We start from the raw sequence: 16,151 nt of genomic DNA on the forward strand, positions 1-16,151 counted from the left end.
CAGAGTTTTTATGCAATTATCTTTGAACTTGGCCATCTGCTTCTGACTGATGACTACAATTAACTTTTCTTCTTAATCTACTAGTTCCTGTTCTAACTCTGTCTTTATGACTGCAATCATGTTTTCATGTGTTCTGGTCCTCAGACTCGTATTAAGCCTTTATTCTTTTGTTTATATCAAGAGAGTTGAAACTGGATCACCTGCCACTCTTTCTCAGTTTTTGTCATCACTGGACACGCACATCTTCTAATCGCACTCAGATGACTTTTTTTTCTCCATTTGCTTTCCTTGTTAAAACTAATTTGTTGACAGCACTTTCATTTTGAAAAGTCGAACCGGAAGTGTTACTCTAGATTCTGCACCGGAGGCAGCTAACTAGCTCGAGAGTAGCAACAACAGCTGCTAAAGTAGCTTTCATATTGGGCGTCGTCGAAGTTGACACAGCGGTGACTAGTCGTCTCATGGTGACCCGAGGTGGGATTTGGCTAAAACGAAGTTGTGCAGCCTGAAACTAAAACTGCATTGACGTATACTCGCTGAGTACATTTGCAACCTCGCCCACTAGTTAGCTAACTGTCTAGTAGGTGCAGCTTGCTAATTCAACTTGGAATTAATGCAACTTTCGGTATGCTGTCTTTTAAAGGACTCTGACAATTTACATATCTCAGTCAATTATTATATCTGATTTATGAGGAATGCCAACAGAATAACTACTACGACTAGCTTGAGCCTTGTTGAGTTATCTCAGTTCCGCTTTCATCTCAGCGGGTCTGTATTTATCTGGCAATCGAAAACTGCACAGTGTTATCCGCTTTTTGAATGTCTAAGATGTTTATTTCAATGACAGACATATAAATCTTCGGAGATTTTGTAAAAACACAGTCGAGCTGCGGTCTGAACGATGTAAACAACTGAACTGTTATTGTTAGCAGGCAGTTCGCTAATCTCCCAGTCTTGTGACTGAAGTTGTTCTCCATAAAGTCTCCGTGGTTCGACTGTCATCATGTCGTAAAGATCGTGACACCGACTGATTTCCTGAACCAAATTACATTTATAATCAACAATATGTTTTATTTATTTATTTATTTATTCATGCTTTAATGAATTTCGTAAAAAAAAAAAAAAAAATGTCACTCCCCAAACTGTTGAAACACAACAAAGTATTCATGGAAAATCATGAATCACAATGAATCATGAACAAATAAACTGCCACCATCATGTACACTGGTGTAAGACAATCTGATGTTGCTCTTTCTCGTGTAGGTGTGTCTGTTGTTGAACCATCATGATGGCTGGTTCCCAGTGGGACCTTCCTCCGGAGCTATGTTGTCGGCCCATGGCCTTTGTGGCTTTAACGGGTCTGGATGTGGTGTACAACGCTGTGCATCGGGCTATTTGGGATGCCTTCTGTGCCAATCGTCGTGCCGACAGAGTCCCCATCTCTTTCAAGGTGCTCCCAGGAGACCATGAATACCCCAAGTGTCGCACTAAGGTGAGCGGTGTACTGAGAAATCTGAGAATTTATAATAATAATACAAAACTTTATTTGCATAGCTCCTTTTATTTAAGAAATGCAGCTCAAAGTGCTTCACAGCAAGAGAATTACATGCAGTGTTTCACATAAAAACAGAAATAAAGGAATATTTAAAAATATAGAAAATAAATGAGATGAAACATAAAATGTATAAGATCAGATAAAATGCATAAAATTAAATACAAGTAGACTTGATTTGGGTCATTCTCTAGAATTCAATTTGTGATATGAACTAGTGGAAAAAGCAGTTGTAGCAGTTGTACGTCTTGTGCACTTTACTTCACACAGTCTATAATGTTACCCAGTCATACACTAGACATTAAATCTCCTTTTCTGCTGTGGTCTTAGTAAATTCTTTAAGGTAGACTCGTCAGTGTACCGCCAGGTTTCTGCTAAACCTCGGTTAAAAACTCACACGGGTCCAACCCATTCGTACACTACTAAAATTCCCTTTTCACTTACATATCAGTCTTTTTAAGTTTTATCAAAATATATGGTTAAAATATTAAATGAGCAATATGCATTTCAAAGGCGCGGTAGTTCAAGTGCATGGCAGGTGCAAGAGAGCTTCAATAGTTGCTAGTTAGAGGCTAATATAAAGAGATATGCTTTGAGCTTTCTTTCAAAAGTATTAAGTAACTTGTTCAACAAACAAAGACAATATAATATCCTAACAAACCCAACCTATCATGGCAATGGAAACACAATATCCGTTTGCATGTGCATACAAACTGTGCAAAAATACCTCGAAACAGATTTACCTTCTCTTGTCTGTCCAGCGAACATCTTATGAGTGGTACATCCCTAAAGGCATCCTGAAAACAGGCTGGATGAATAAGCATCTGAACCTGGTACCAGCTCTGGTGGTTCTGTTCTATGAACTGGACTGGGATGACCCACAGTGGAAAGAGAAACAGTCTGAATGTGCGACTAAAGTGGAGATAGTCAGGTGGGTGATAGTTGTAAAATTGCCATTTATTTAATCCAAAATGTATGGAATTGCATCACTGATTGATACGTGCTGACATGCATCGTCATTGACTGAATCTGCTCTGTACACCCCGAGTAGAATAACATGGGTGCAGTGAATTTTATGTGCATCTGTTTATGCTTTATTTATTGTCTTTTAGGACCAGTCTTCAGGGCAGGAACACCAAAGTGGCTGTGGTACTAATCCAGAAGAAAACTCCTCTACCTCCAGGTAAAGGCCTCTACTAAATTATATGGGACTTTTAAAATACGCGCATGCAGCTAACCCTTTAAGTTGCACTGCCTATACTTTCAGCCAAACTATCCTTTAGACTGTTTTTCTTCAAGCCAAAAAAACATCTGTTTTCTTCTTGTTTGTGCAGGAGAGGACCTGGTGGCATCAGAGAGAGCATCAGCTCTTTGTAATGCTTGTGATCTGTCTGGCAAGAGCCTCTTTGTTCTGCCGCACACCGACCACTTAGTGGGCTACATTATAAGGTACCTACATATTTCATTAAACCGGTGATAGTTTGATTAAAAGCGAGAATGATGAGCATGTGACCTGAAATCTCTGTGTGTATCGATGTGATTCTGAAGGTTGGAGAACGCCTTTTACGAACACGCGCAGACGTACTATTACACCGAGATCCGTCGCGTCAAATCGCACAAAGAGTTCCTCAACAAGACAACCCATCAGGTATGAACACACGCTTCTTCCCCCACAACTGGAGAGGAGAAACATTTGAAATATTACTGAAGATGAATGCACTATACCGACACTTTACAGAGCTGCTCAGGATGTAAGCAGACTACTGAGGAGCCACTGATAAATTCACCTCTGTCTCTTTTCTTTGTCTCAGCTGCTGTTTGTGAGACACCAGTTTAAAATTGCTTTCTTCAGTGAACTGAAACAGGACACTCAGAATGCTCTCAAGTAAGTCTGAACCCAGAGATTCACAATGGATGCAAAAAAAACCAACTTGTTCTTTGTTGTGGTTCAAGTGACTTTCAAAGAAATCACTAAAAAGTTTTCATCTTGCAGTTTTTGCGTTTATGACAACCTGCTGAGAAACAGAAAGCAGTGCAACGTGTCCGTGTGTTTGCTAAACCCGACATTTATGTAAAATGTTCCAAGTGTGTAATATTCAAAAAGTGTTTGTGCGTAGGAAGTTAAATCCCTGAAGTTCGTCTGTGTGCTTTTGTGTAGATACTACAGAACTGCTTACAGTCTTGTACATGAGCTCAGAGCGCACGAGACCAACATGTTGGAGATCAAAACTATGGCGGGATTTATCAACTACAAGGTACATCTCTGTTTCCTTTCTTCTATATTTGATTTGTGTTTTTTTTCTCTTTTTGAATACTTAACATTTTAGAAACTTTTTTTCTCATTTTGTGAAGATCAAATTAAAAAAAAAAAAAATTGTGCATCCTGGTTACTAGGGAAAAAAAAAAATGCTTTTACTAGAAACAACACAAAATATTCTGTTAAAAAGTTTGCATTTGCTAACCTGAAGCAAAAAAAAAAAAAGAATCAGCCGGTGAAGTAAGAAAAACAAATTCTGTTGAAAATAGCATGAAAATGTAGCCAAGACAAAAAAAAACTATGTAGCATCGTACAAACAATGAATAGTCAAAAATATAAGTTAAAGATGGTTGGAACTAAATTATTTGTTTTTAAAATCACATCAGTTTCATTTTTAAATGTTATTTTTGGATATTTGTGCCTTTAATGACGGTGACAGTGGAGATACAGATAGGAAACGTGGGGTGAGGACTTCTTTAGATCTTGAAATAAAGTTGGAATTTCTAAAACAAAACATTATTTACAAGCTACTCTTTTCTGTCTTCTGCCATCACAGTTCATTTTGTGGCAGAGTCATTTAGAGATGAGCCTTTGTAAAAGTTTATAGCCCTCTGTTAATTTTTGCGCCATGTTGCAGCTCAACTCGGTGCCTCCTCACCTGACGATTTGGATCATTGTGGTTTATTAGGGAGCCTCAACCAGATGCAGGTCTCCAGTTACCAACCATTCACCCACATTTCATATCTCTCTCTCTCTCTCTGGTCTTTTTTAGATCTGCCGCCTGTGTTTCCAGCATAACACTCCTCTGGATGCTATAGCTCAGTTCCGGAAGCACATTGACTTGTGTAAGAAGAAGATCGGCAGTGCTGAACTGTCCTTCGAGCACGCTGCATGGATGTCCAAACAGTGAGATACATACGTTATTGTCATACCCCGCATGTAACATTTCAAAGTAATTAAAACTTAAGAATAAAAATGTCTTATAATGGCAGTGCTAGTAAAAAAAAAAAAAAAAAATCCTAATATGTTTCCGCAATGACATTTTCTTCTTACCTTACCTTTGGGGCCATTTTCAAAAATATTTGAGACTGAGTGAGTTGTACGAGGGATAAATCTTTCCCTCTGCTGAAGGCAGACAAGTAGCATTACTATATAATGCCCATATATCACGGCACCAGGTCCCGATTGTGTCATCATCTCTGCTTCCTAACAGGTTCCAGTCGTTCGGTGAGCTCTTCGATGAAGCGATAAAGTTGGGTCTGACAGCCATCCAGACCCAGAACCCTGGTTTCTACTACCAGCAGGCTGCCTGTTACAGCCAGGACAGAAAGCAACAGGCACAGCAGCTCTGTCAGGTGACGGTGCCACTAACTCCGACTATACCAGTAGTACTACTGCGGTTAATAATCTTACTGCTACATAGAATACCTTCCATGCTAAGACTAGCACAAATGAAATGAACCCAAATCCTACTTCCTGACCTGAGTGACAGCGTTGTATGTTCAATGTTAATGGTTTAATTTGATGGGTTGGTTGTTCTAGGCGGGAGTGAGTTATCCCTCCCCCGACCCACTGGACACCCAGAATGGAGGACTGGACTTCTACGGCCAGAGACCGTGGAGACAAGGACACCAGAGTATGTTCATACACACATGCGCATGTTTTTCTATCTTTGTCGGGACCCTTATTGTCTTCAGTCCTTCCTTTGCCTCTTACCTTGACTAAAATGATCACAAGCCCAACCGTACCTCGAACCCTGACCTAAAACTGGATCCAGCCTGAACCCTTCAACAAGTCTTTGTGAGGACCAGCCAATAGTCTTGGCAATGCAGAAATCCTTATACGTTAATTTCAACCCACCTGTTTTTACGCACTTGCAATTCATGGATAAAAACCCTTGAATGTTAACATCAGAGGTAAAAAAAAAAAAAAAGTACATATTGCAAAGTGTCTTGCTTTGTTGAGAAGATTTGATCAATAAAAGCAAAAATGTGACACAGTAGAATTCAATTCAATTCAATTTTATTTATATAGTGCCAAATCACAACACATGTTATTTCATGTCACTTAACACATTTAAGTCCTTACAGCAGAACTTCACAATGTAAACAGAAAGTCTATAAGTGATGATGTACGTGAAGCGTACGACTTCAACATCCACTGAAGTTTCTGCTCCACTGGAGGGATGAAAAATAGAGAAGAACATCAGATCTGTGTGGAGTGATGAGGAAACTGCAATCTCTTCTCATTCACACATGCAACTAATGGAAATGACATATTTCTGTCATGTTTTGTTCATAATTTTTTGTTGTTTGAGGTTTGGCTGTCCCTCATTAAATTGTCATCTCATTGCTCTCTCTTCATGTGCGGTGTTTTAATGGGGAATGTTTTTATGGAGAATTACCAGTTGTTTATCTTTTAAATGGTTGTGGATGGAGATGGCTATTAATTTGCATTTTCTTTTTGCGGATTTTCTTAATGTTTGATCAAATACGTGCCACATTTTGAGTGAAAGTCTTTCCACTATGGTTTGAGATGTATGGGTAAATCAGGACGTCTGTATGGTTGTATTTTCAGGTATTGATCCTCCAGATGCAGAGAAGGAGAAAACGGGGATCATAGCCCTGCAGATTAAGGAGAGAGACGTACCGCATTCGGTGAGAACCCACACACACTGAATACACAGCGGTGGTCTCACTGTAGCCGTTAGACAACTTAAAATCACTCGCAGCACAATTCAAATGTGATTATAACATTTTAACGGGCATTTGTAGAATAATCCCTCTTGTGCATCCTTGTGCCGAGTCGGTGTTATGGTTTGAATTACGGTCTCCCACTGAGTCTTTTTTTTAACTGGTAGAAGAACTAATGAGGGGCTTCCGGATCACAGGAACTTTTTTTTAATAGCTGTAAGAACTGTGGGAGGAAGGATCCTCTTTTTCATGACAACACTGCAGGAACTGAGAATCATTGCAGTTCGTAGAACTAGGAGGAGCTATTTTAGCTCCTACTTTCAGGTAGTTACTCGCCTAGTGCATTTGTGATTGGTTGACCCCTTTACATTGCCATCAGACAGTCTGTTCCCACTGGAGAACTGCACCGTTATTCCCTTGACAAAAAAATGATAATTCGACCTCTTCGAACAGAGGTCTTCAACAGGGGGTCCGTGGAATTTTTGGTTGATTGGACAATTTTTCATTTTTATTTTTTTCAATCCAACATATTGTAGCAAATGGATAAATGGAGGCAGAAGATGTTATCTTTCAGTCAGAAATGGACACATTCAGTGACACAGGAGCTCTCTCATGCTGGACACTCGCAGCGTGAGACTAGCCTGGACCTGTCCCTCCAAGCCTCCTGCACTCCTCCAGTTTAATATAAAACACAATTTTATACAATATATATAGTAGGGGGTCCCTGCTCCATCTCTCTATCAGTTTGGGGGTCTTTGGCCTGAAAAACGTTGAAGACCCCTGTCTTAGAATAAAGGAGTTGCTGATCTAGCAGGTGAAGATTTGCTGTGGACGGGTCAGCAAAAAATACTTATTTGAACCACGTATACAAAGGCTCATCTTAAAAACTTTATATTAGTTTGCTTTACGCTATATATAGAATGTGACGGGGAACTGTACTGTTACGTCGCCATCAGATGTTTAAAAAAAACAGACTGTTAGATAGTTTAGAATCTGAACTAAAATGTTAAAACACCATCAAAATTCCACAGAAACATGAACTAACTAACCAACCGAGGCAGTGGTAGTTTTGGGAGGTAAAATTAGGGTTTTTGTCAAGGGAGTCTGGTGGCTTAGAAGAGTCTGGAGAAGGAAACATTGTGGGCTTTTCTGTTAATACTGAATCACAGTTGCAATGTTTTCATTAACAAATAAGTTTTTTCAAAACCGAGAGCACAAAAAGCTTCACATGTTTCAGTAAGATGGACCTCCAGGTCTTCTATATAGCCGTTGTGATCACATCTCTTCATTCAAAAAAATGCCCCAGTGTTTGTACTTTCTCTAGCTACTGTGTGATTGTTTTGTACTGCTGTATTAAAACATACATCTCTCTGTCCCTGCTCTTACAGGAGCTGATAATAGCACTTCTCAGTAATGCTGTTGCCCAGTTTAAGAAGTACAAGTGCCCTCGAATGAAGAGTCACCTCAGTGCGTATCATTGCTTTGTATTTTTGTATTTTATAGTGAGTTATATATTCACATTTTCAGTCACTGCCAGGTTACCTTTCTCTCTTGAATAATTTAACCCTTGCTCTTATCAGCTAGTAATTTTTGTTTTTGCATGTAGGGTATGAAAAATGTTGACACAATGTTAATGTATGTGATTACATAGTGACATGAGTTCCTCTTTTAAACAGATTTAATTTTTCCAACCATTAAAGAGCATTTTGTTGTTGCATAAAAGGCTTTATTTGCCCCTTGTTTTCTTTAACCTCGTCACAGTCCACCACGTCTTTGTATTTGTCTCCTTTGTAGTGGTGCAGATGGGAGAGGAATACTACCATGCGAAAGACTACACCAAAGCCCTAAAGTAAGTCGGACGCTGGTGTTTTAAAGAACAAGTCTACTCTCTCCCTTGGTTGCAGGTCCCTACGGGAGTTTTAGTTGCCTGAGTGATCGTGTGTGTGTTCTGTCGTCAGGCTGTTGGACTACGTGATGTGTGACTATCGGACAGAGCGATGGTGGGGTCTCCTCACCACCATACTGACCACGGCTCTGCGCTGTGCTTATCTGATGGCCAGTGTTAAGGACTACATCATTTACTGCATGGAGCTGCTGGGCAGAGGTAGGCAGCAATGTTACACTGAACCATTGTTAGCAATAGTTGGAGCGAATGCAGTTTTCATTCAGTATAGAAACTTTCTAACTTTCCATTTAACTTCAACTTGAACTGATTTATTTGTGATAGATCTGATAATTGCAAGATGTGTAAGATGACACATTACATTTTTGTATTAAACAAAACAATTAGACCAAAAAAAACCCAAAACAAAACAGTTACTATAATATACTGTATCCTGTCCTGTAGCTTCAACCTTGAAGGAAGAGCAAAAGTCGAGGATTGAGAAGAATCTCATCAAAGTCCTCACGGTGAGAAGAGATTCCTTTGCTGAACACAACATATTCAGCACATAAGATAATTATCCAGGGGATTTACACCAGATAATCTCGGGTTAAAATAACTAACATACGTCCTGTTTGAATACTGCTATGTGCTTTGGGGGTATCAAGTAAATACGAGACATGTAGGTTTACAGCTATTAGCACATCAGTGAGGTATTTTTTTTATGTCATCCATGCACATTTCCATTCTGCTTTCAGAACGAGGTCCCTGATGCCGAGCCGGAGTGCGATCCCTCTTCTGTTAGCGCAGCCAGGTCGCTGTGGAACGACCGCACGGCTCTGGCTGGATTGAATGAGTTGACTATCGAAGTGCAGGACTACATCCCATTCAGTTAGTAAACACACACTCCATGTTTTACTCAAAGTAACTGATCTCACTTTTATCTCCTCCACATTCATCGAGGACATGTTGGCAAGAAAATACTGACTGCAGCAAATATTCCTCCCTGGATTCGAGATCTATATATTGTCATAAAATAGGAAACATCTGGATCATTTCTTTTCCTGATTTATTCCTTTTTGCCATTTTAAATGGAAACCCCAAACAGGACGCTAATAATTTACCTTTTAATTTTCAGTGAGGCATACATTCCCAGTTATAAGTTGTATAATATGTGTATTTTTTAAAGTGTTGTAATTACTGCTCTCACTCCAGTCCAGTGTAAGGCCAAATTCCAGTCCCCCAGTTTCCATGTGGATCAGCCCATCCAGCTGCAGGTCTTCCTCCGAGCCGACTGTCCTCATCCGCTATCATTCAACAAGCTGGCTGTCAGCCTCAGTAATCAGGTATCACTTCTAAATGTAATAAGCACCTTTCTCCCTGATGTCCTACGCTCCTGTCTCCGGACCCTTTTCCAGAAGTAAACAAACAACATCAGCCAGGACTAGCGGTTCACATGAATGATGAATTTATACTGAGAAAAACTCAATTGTTAGATCACAATAACAGAGTGATAACTTTAGTGAACATTAAGAGAAAGATTCAGATGGTTGACCTTTAACAATCCTGGAGCTCATTGTGTCTGAGAACGCGGCGACACCAAAGACCAACGGACCAAACATGAACATTACTGACACATCCACAGCGGTTGATTCCAAGAACCAGTAACGTCAGAAAATATTAATGACAGACAGACACAACTTTGCTGAATGAAAGAGGCTTTTTGTTAACAATCACAATGATAGTTTTTATTTAGTTTTAGACACATTTTGTTGTGAAAAATTGTTTGTCAATGAACACTTTTTACTTTTTGTTTTGGCGAAATGAACAGTGTTCTCATCTGCAGTCAACAAAAGCACTGTTTGATTGGATCCAATAAAAAGTCCAACTTAGTTTTCAACTGATTTCTTCCATGCTGTAGAACCATCAGTGATTTATTCAGGTATTAATGAAAAAGGCAAACGGCAGGTTCTGTGAGATTTAAAGGGCAAATGTCGGGAATTTTCTCCGTACTTCTTTTTAATTTGGACATGATACAGTGAAACGGAGCGAAACTATTTTTCTAAAGAAAACAGAAGAGGTAAGAATGAATTATCATCTTAAAATGTTAAGTCAGTTCTGTGGACATTTGTGTTTTTAGGAGTACAACCAGTGGTGTGTGGTGGAGTCATCAGGGCAGGAGAGTATGACCCTGTTACCAGGAAAAATCAAATGCTATAACTTCAGCTTTGTCGCAAAAACTGAAGATGTTGGCAAGAAGATAGAGGTGAGGATATTTCTGTGTTCGGTGTTCTTAGATTGAGACATGCAGAGACGGAAAGTGTGATTAACTGTCCATGTGCTTTAGATGACGGGGATCGAGGTGATGCTGGGCAGCGACAGCGGCCGCTGTGTGTTTCTGAGCTGGAGAGGTGCAGGTGGAGACGCCGCCTCTACCCATGAAGCCTTGCAGGCCAGCAGGTCGTCGCGGCGATGGGGGAGGGGCATTGAGGCGCGACAGGAGCTGGACTGGGACAGCCTGAACATGCAGCACAGCACCATGTAGGTCACGACACAATCTCAGTGTGACTGAAAATGTTGTCATTAACATGACATCCGTATGGCGTCCGTTAATATCCACGCTGGGATGACATCAACCAAAACGTTTGCTGTTTATGAATGTTTAGGATCATCTCCAGAGTCCCGAAGATCTCTGTTCAGCTGAGCCACCAGCCGCCTGCACTCATCAATGAAATGTACAGCATCAGCTTCACCGTCCAATCACAGGAGGAGGCCGTGGTTAAGGATGTTAAACTGACAGCCGGTCTCAAACCAGGTACACTGATACAAGTGGAGCTTTCCTTGATACCATAAATTGTAATTTTTTACATTTAGTTTCTGTACCAATTAAAAAAGCAAGTGTTTATTTTACCCTCGGGCAGAGCCAAGCTCGCTGTTTCTCCCTCTTTTTATGCTTTATGCTAAGTTAAGCTTTCAGCTTCCCATCCAGCTTCTCATCTCAGAAACTTCTCTGAAAGAAATGATCTATATTTCACAAAATGTTGAACCTTAAAAGCTTTTCATAACAGTAGTTACATTGTACTCCTTTGTTATAACAGCATCCGTTCTACAAATTGGAATTGAGAAATCTGTATCAACAAATGAATCACTGTATCTGTCAGTTGTGTGACTCGTGTGTGTGTGTGTGTGTGTGTGTGTGTGTGTGTGTGTGTGTGTGTGTGTGTGTGTGTGTGTGTGTGTGTGTGTGCGCGCGCGCGCGCGTGCGTGTGCATTGCTTGCTGATATTGTTTTAGAGGGGGAGAGCGTAATTTAGGTTATTTTCTGTAGCTACAATTTACAGATGTCACCTAAATGCCACACATGCAGACTATTGGTAGATGCTACAATATACCATGTTCCCCAAATGCCTCACATACAAGTTATCGGTAGAAAAAAGCTGTTCGGCTGCGCACAGAGAAGCCTAAAGTCCCATTTCGGTTACCGTTGTTCACGCAGCTTGTGTATGGCCAAAATAGTTTGGTCGCCAACCCTCTTCCGTTCCCCGTGAAAGAAACACAAGACTAAGTCAAAGCCTCGTAATACGGCGGCATTGCAGAGCGAGACAGTGAGTTTCCCTCATCTCCTCTGCTCTGCGTTTCATGACCGTCATGAAACGCAGAGCAGAGGAGAGACAGGTTAAGAGACCATAATGTTACTCCAGCTGTCAAAAACTACAACTCGCTACATTACTGTAAGTGCCAAAAAAAGACAATGACATTAATTTATCGATTGACAGACGTCAACCCCAAACATCCAACTTTTTGTTAGCGGGATGAGCCAGAAAAGATTGTCCACTCGTAAATCAGTCTTGGGTAGCGTCGTTCTCTCAGATCGATGGAACAATGAAAATGGGTCGCCAGATCTACTTGGCTGGCTGTTAATATACCTGGGCATCCCTCCAAAGAAAACTCTGTGGAAAGCACTGCATTGATTTTGTGTATCTTGATCGGTCCGTTCAGGCCAGGATGCCAATCTCGGCCAGACCACCCACGTGACACTCGACGGCTCTAAAATATGTGACGACAGTGCGCCTGCTCTGCTCCCTGATGTTCCTCTGGGAGATCTGAAACCAGGAGAAAAGGTACACATTCATTGACCAGGAACTGTTTTCCATCAACTCTGTGGGTAACACAACATTTCCAGGCCTGCCTGTGTTCAGCTCCTACACAGTGAGAAGTAGTAATTTCTGTATCCATGCTGTGTGTGTGTTCGCCTCTAGTTGGAGAAGTGTGTGTATGTGAGGTGCGTGTCAACCGGACCGAGGATCTTTCTGTTCCACGTGGCCTACAGCATCGATACCACAGTGGAAGGACGGCAGATCGTGTGCAAATGTCACAAGGTGGAGCGCCTCATCTGATACACACATTGTCCGGGATTTTAACCCTCGGTCTTTTGGATCAGCACTTTTTTTTTTCTCATCTGGTGTACGTCTCCTTTGTTTTGTCATCTTCCAGGACGAGACTGTAACTATAGAGTCGGTGGTCCCATTCGAGGTGACAGTCAAGTTTGTATCCACCAAGGTGTGTATGTATTGCTGAGATTTTTACTCTTAGTTTTTATCCACTTTTCTACTATAGTTCCAAAAAAAACAAACCAGTGTCATTGATTGTGTGCTGCCACATCTTCCTTTTGCATGAGACAGTTTCAAAACAGAGTGATTTTGTCTCTTTGACTTCTGTAGAATTTTGTGGCAATGATTGATGATGACTATGGAAATCTACTTTATGTTTGTATGGTATATCTTAAGGTTATGGTGGTCTGGCAGCAGGCGTTTTGTTTGTAGAGTTGATGAAGTGGCGTTAATCTCTGCTTCTCTGTGCATCTTTGCAGTTTGAGCCGTTGGATCGGGTGGCGGTGGACATTCCTTTCCTGCTGATGACAGACATCCTCTCGTCATCTCCGTGGCCACTTCTGCTGACCTCGTCTTCTCTGCAGCTGCAGACGATGACCAGCAACACACCGCAACTTCAGTCACAGTTACAGGAAGGTACTGGACTAGTTTTAAAAGTTGTTTTACAAACACTTGTTCAGATTGAAACATGAAATGTAAATCCCACGCCTTTAAGCACATTATGTGTGTGTTTGTGTGTGTGTGTGCGTGTGTGTGTGTGTGTGTGTGTGTGCACGTGCTCAGCGGTTCTTCAGACAGGCGAGTGTGCCAGTGAGTGTTTCTGTCTCCGATGTCCATCACTGACCGACGGCAATAACACTGTGGCTACAGGACAGTATCTGATATCATGGAGGAGGTACAGGCACACGCACGCACACACACACACACACACACACACACACACACACACACACACACACACACACACACACACACACACACACACACACACACACACACACACACACACACACACACACACACACACACACACACACACACACACACACACACACACACACCACGCTCTTTAGAAGATGTTTCCGGGTGATGAGTTGGTAGGAACGGTCTTTAAACGTGTCAACTCTGTTAAACAGACAGTCGTCCAGTCCAGACAGCCCTCTCATCCAAACTACAGTCACTCTACCTCATGTCATCCTGGAGTCTGTCCCGCTCTACATCCACGCTGGTCAGTATACACAGTGGACTGAATACACATATCGTATTTGTACACATTTTTAAAATGACGTCCTATGACATGTAATGCTTTTTTGTTCATATCTGTCATCTTGGAGCTATTTTTGCATATGTTATCCATATGTTCAACGTACTTTTTAGTCTTTTCACTAAACTATTTCTTAATGAATTCACCTCTAACAGTCAGCAGTGTCGTATGTTATGATCATATTTCTACATGTTTTTTGTTTTGGTGTAGATTTGCCTTCCTTCGGGCGGGTCAGAGAGTCTCTTCCAGTTCGGTACCGCATAGAGAACAGAACTGCTCTGGTGCAGGAGGTGGAGATGGCCGTCGAACCGTCCGATGCCTTCATGTTCTCTGGACTCAAACAGGTACAACCGCACACACACAGCAATGAACATTATGTCATATGAACTGAAAGGAAACTTTTGGTGGTGTCGTCCTGCTTCAGGCTGCGTAGGCCCAATTCTTCTTCTGCGGAAGTTTTATCGTTTGATCATCCTCAGCGCCTGAGGTACACACGTCTTTGTGAGCACCGGACCAGCAACAGTCTATTAACTGTTGAATACATGCTAAGATCACAGAACTGTGTCAGAAGCCAACTAAGACTCTTTTTAGACAGTCTCAGCTTTGTACTGTGAATAATTGACAGCTGTCAGTCCAGCTGAACAACAAACAGGCAGATACAGTTTTGGAATAAAACATTTTTAAATAAAATGGAATGGAATAAATTGGGCAGACTGACCTTTTACAAATGTGCCAATTTCTTTAACTAAAATCCAATTATTTGACCTTGTTCTGAATTTAGTAGTTTTCATGCTATTATTGATTAACTTAATCAATAGAGGCACAAATATGTATTCACTTTGTAGAAGCTAAAAATGTGCATTTGAGTGACAGATGCATGTGTGTGTGTGTGTGTGTGTGTGTGTGTGTGTGTGCGTGTGCGTGTGCGTGTGCTTGCAGGTCCGTCTCCGTATCCTCCCTGGTTCAGCGCAGCAGATGCTGTATAACTATTACCCACTGATGGCTGGTTACCAAACACTACCACAGCTCAACATCAGCCTGCCACGTTGCCCGACCTCCAATACACACACACTGAGACGCTTCCTGCCCCAACGCATCTTCGTCAAGGTAACGCGCACACAGAAATGCGTACAAATCACCGAGCTGGCCGCCACCGTTCTCTGAATGTGAGGATATTCACCGTCGTTGTAATGCATCGTTTTCTGTCCTTCTCCACAGCCTCAGGGCCGACAACTGGATGACGCCTCCATTGCAGCAGCTTGAGGAGAAAATTAAACTGTAAATGCAAGAACAAAGCTACATTGTATTGTTTTAGAAGTATGATTCCACAGAGATTTCATTATTAACACTATTTGTTTCTCATTGTTCTGTAAAAACACACCATGAAAACCATCTGTTGACCAAACGTCAGGAGACATTTGTTTGCAGCGATTGTGCTCAGAATGAATGTGAAGACGTGACATGAGCAGACAGCTGATAAATGACGTGATACTCTGATGTTCATTTGGAAGTGAAAATCATGTGTGAATCTGTTGTGAGCTATATTAAAATTTGGGTAGCGTGTAATACATGAATGTGACGAAGGTTTGATAAAATTGAAGTGATGTAAATGTACGGTGTCGTTTTCTCATGTTATTTTCAAATTCTTAACAGTGGAAATGTGAGACAATTAAGTGTACAATTACCCCACAATGCACTGCAGCAAAGAAATAGAGGATCTGTTTAATTCTGGAAAAGTGGGGAACATTTTTTAGTAATATCTAACAAAATATATGATCCAAGGCTTTGACCGTGATCCACAGCAGCCACATTACAGTGCCATGCATTTTTTACATGTGCACACACATTTACAGTGGTGCTATGTTAAGGGTTGTATAAACTGTGTTCATTTTTATACCTTTTGTTGTGCAAAACCACTATTTAAAAAAAGCTTTTTTTGTTTTATTTGTCTTTTTTTTATTTATTTTTATTACATATTGATTAGAACATTCGATAGAAACAATTATTTTAGGGTGCAATGAAATTACAAAATATTACATTTTACAGAATACAAATTAGTAGTAGTACCCGGGGATGCGGCTTGCAAGGACGGCAGATTCTTCTGAGCGGTGTC

At 41.0% G+C, this 16,151-nt stretch overlaps 1 protein-coding gene across 3 annotated transcripts; it reads left to right on the forward strand.

Annotated features, from left to right (window-relative positions):
- Positions 1-348: 348 nt before the first annotated feature.
- trappc11 (trafficking protein particle complex subunit 11) lies at positions 349-15,760 on the forward strand. 3 transcript variants are annotated; one of them, XR_011312302.1, is made up of 30 exons: positions 349-474; positions 1,264-1,492; positions 2,314-2,483; positions 2,665-2,735; positions 2,887-3,001; positions 3,101-3,200; positions 3,364-3,437; positions 3,711-3,807; positions 4,582-4,715; positions 5,023-5,164; positions 5,352-5,445; positions 6,387-6,466; positions 7,891-7,969; positions 8,297-8,351; positions 8,461-8,606; positions 8,850-8,911; positions 9,143-9,275; positions 9,600-9,730; positions 10,525-10,650; positions 10,732-10,925; positions 11,051-11,199; positions 12,383-12,504; positions 12,643-12,762; positions 12,878-12,943; positions 13,254-13,410; positions 13,558-13,669; positions 13,911-14,002; positions 14,249-14,382; positions 14,463-14,525; positions 14,978-15,068. XR_011312302.1 is itself a non-coding variant. In XM_069724638.1 (30 exons), exons 2-30 carry the CDS (start codon positions 1,286-1,288, stop codon positions 15,299-15,301), a joined length of 3,375 nt encoding a protein of 1,124 aa, XP_069580739.1. In that variant the 5' UTR covers positions 349-474; positions 1,264-1,285; the 3' UTR covers positions 15,302-15,760. The 3 variants fall into 3 exon arrangements, 2 of the variants coding, with proteins under 2 accessions (XP_069580739.1, XP_069580740.1); XM_069724638.1 differs by lacking the exon at positions 14,463-14,525 and adding an exon at positions 15,257-15,760 and having other exon boundaries at positions 14,978-15,145; XM_069724639.1 differs by lacking the exons at positions 349-474; positions 14,463-14,525 and adding exons at positions 482-625; positions 15,257-15,760 and having other exon boundaries at positions 14,978-15,145.
- The last annotated feature ends 391 nt before the right edge of the window (positions 15,761-16,151 follow it).

Source organism: Brachyistius frenatus, unplaced genomic scaffold, assembly GCF_029030835.1.
Source record: "Brachyistius frenatus isolate BFR_SWC_R1_liver_20210118 unplaced genomic scaffold, ASM2903083v1 Contig_386, whole genome shotgun sequence".
NCBI classification, from domain to species: domain Eukaryota; kingdom Metazoa; phylum Chordata; class Actinopteri; family Embiotocidae; genus Brachyistius; species Brachyistius frenatus.

Bases quoted from the DNA above. Each gene is read 5' to 3' on its own strand.
- trappc11 (XM_069724638.1), top strand. From the start codon at position 1,286: ATGATGGCTGGTTCCCAGTGGGACCTTCCTCCGGAGCTATGTTGTCGG. The intron at 5,165-5,351 runs GTGACGGTGCCA...TGGTTGTTCTAG, and splicing joins AGGCACAGCAGCTCTGTCAG to GCGGGAGTGAGTTATCCCTC. The intron at 15,146-15,256 runs GTAACGCGCACA...CCTTCTCCACAG, and splicing joins CCCAACGCATCTTCGTCAAG to CCTCAGGGCCGACAACTGGA.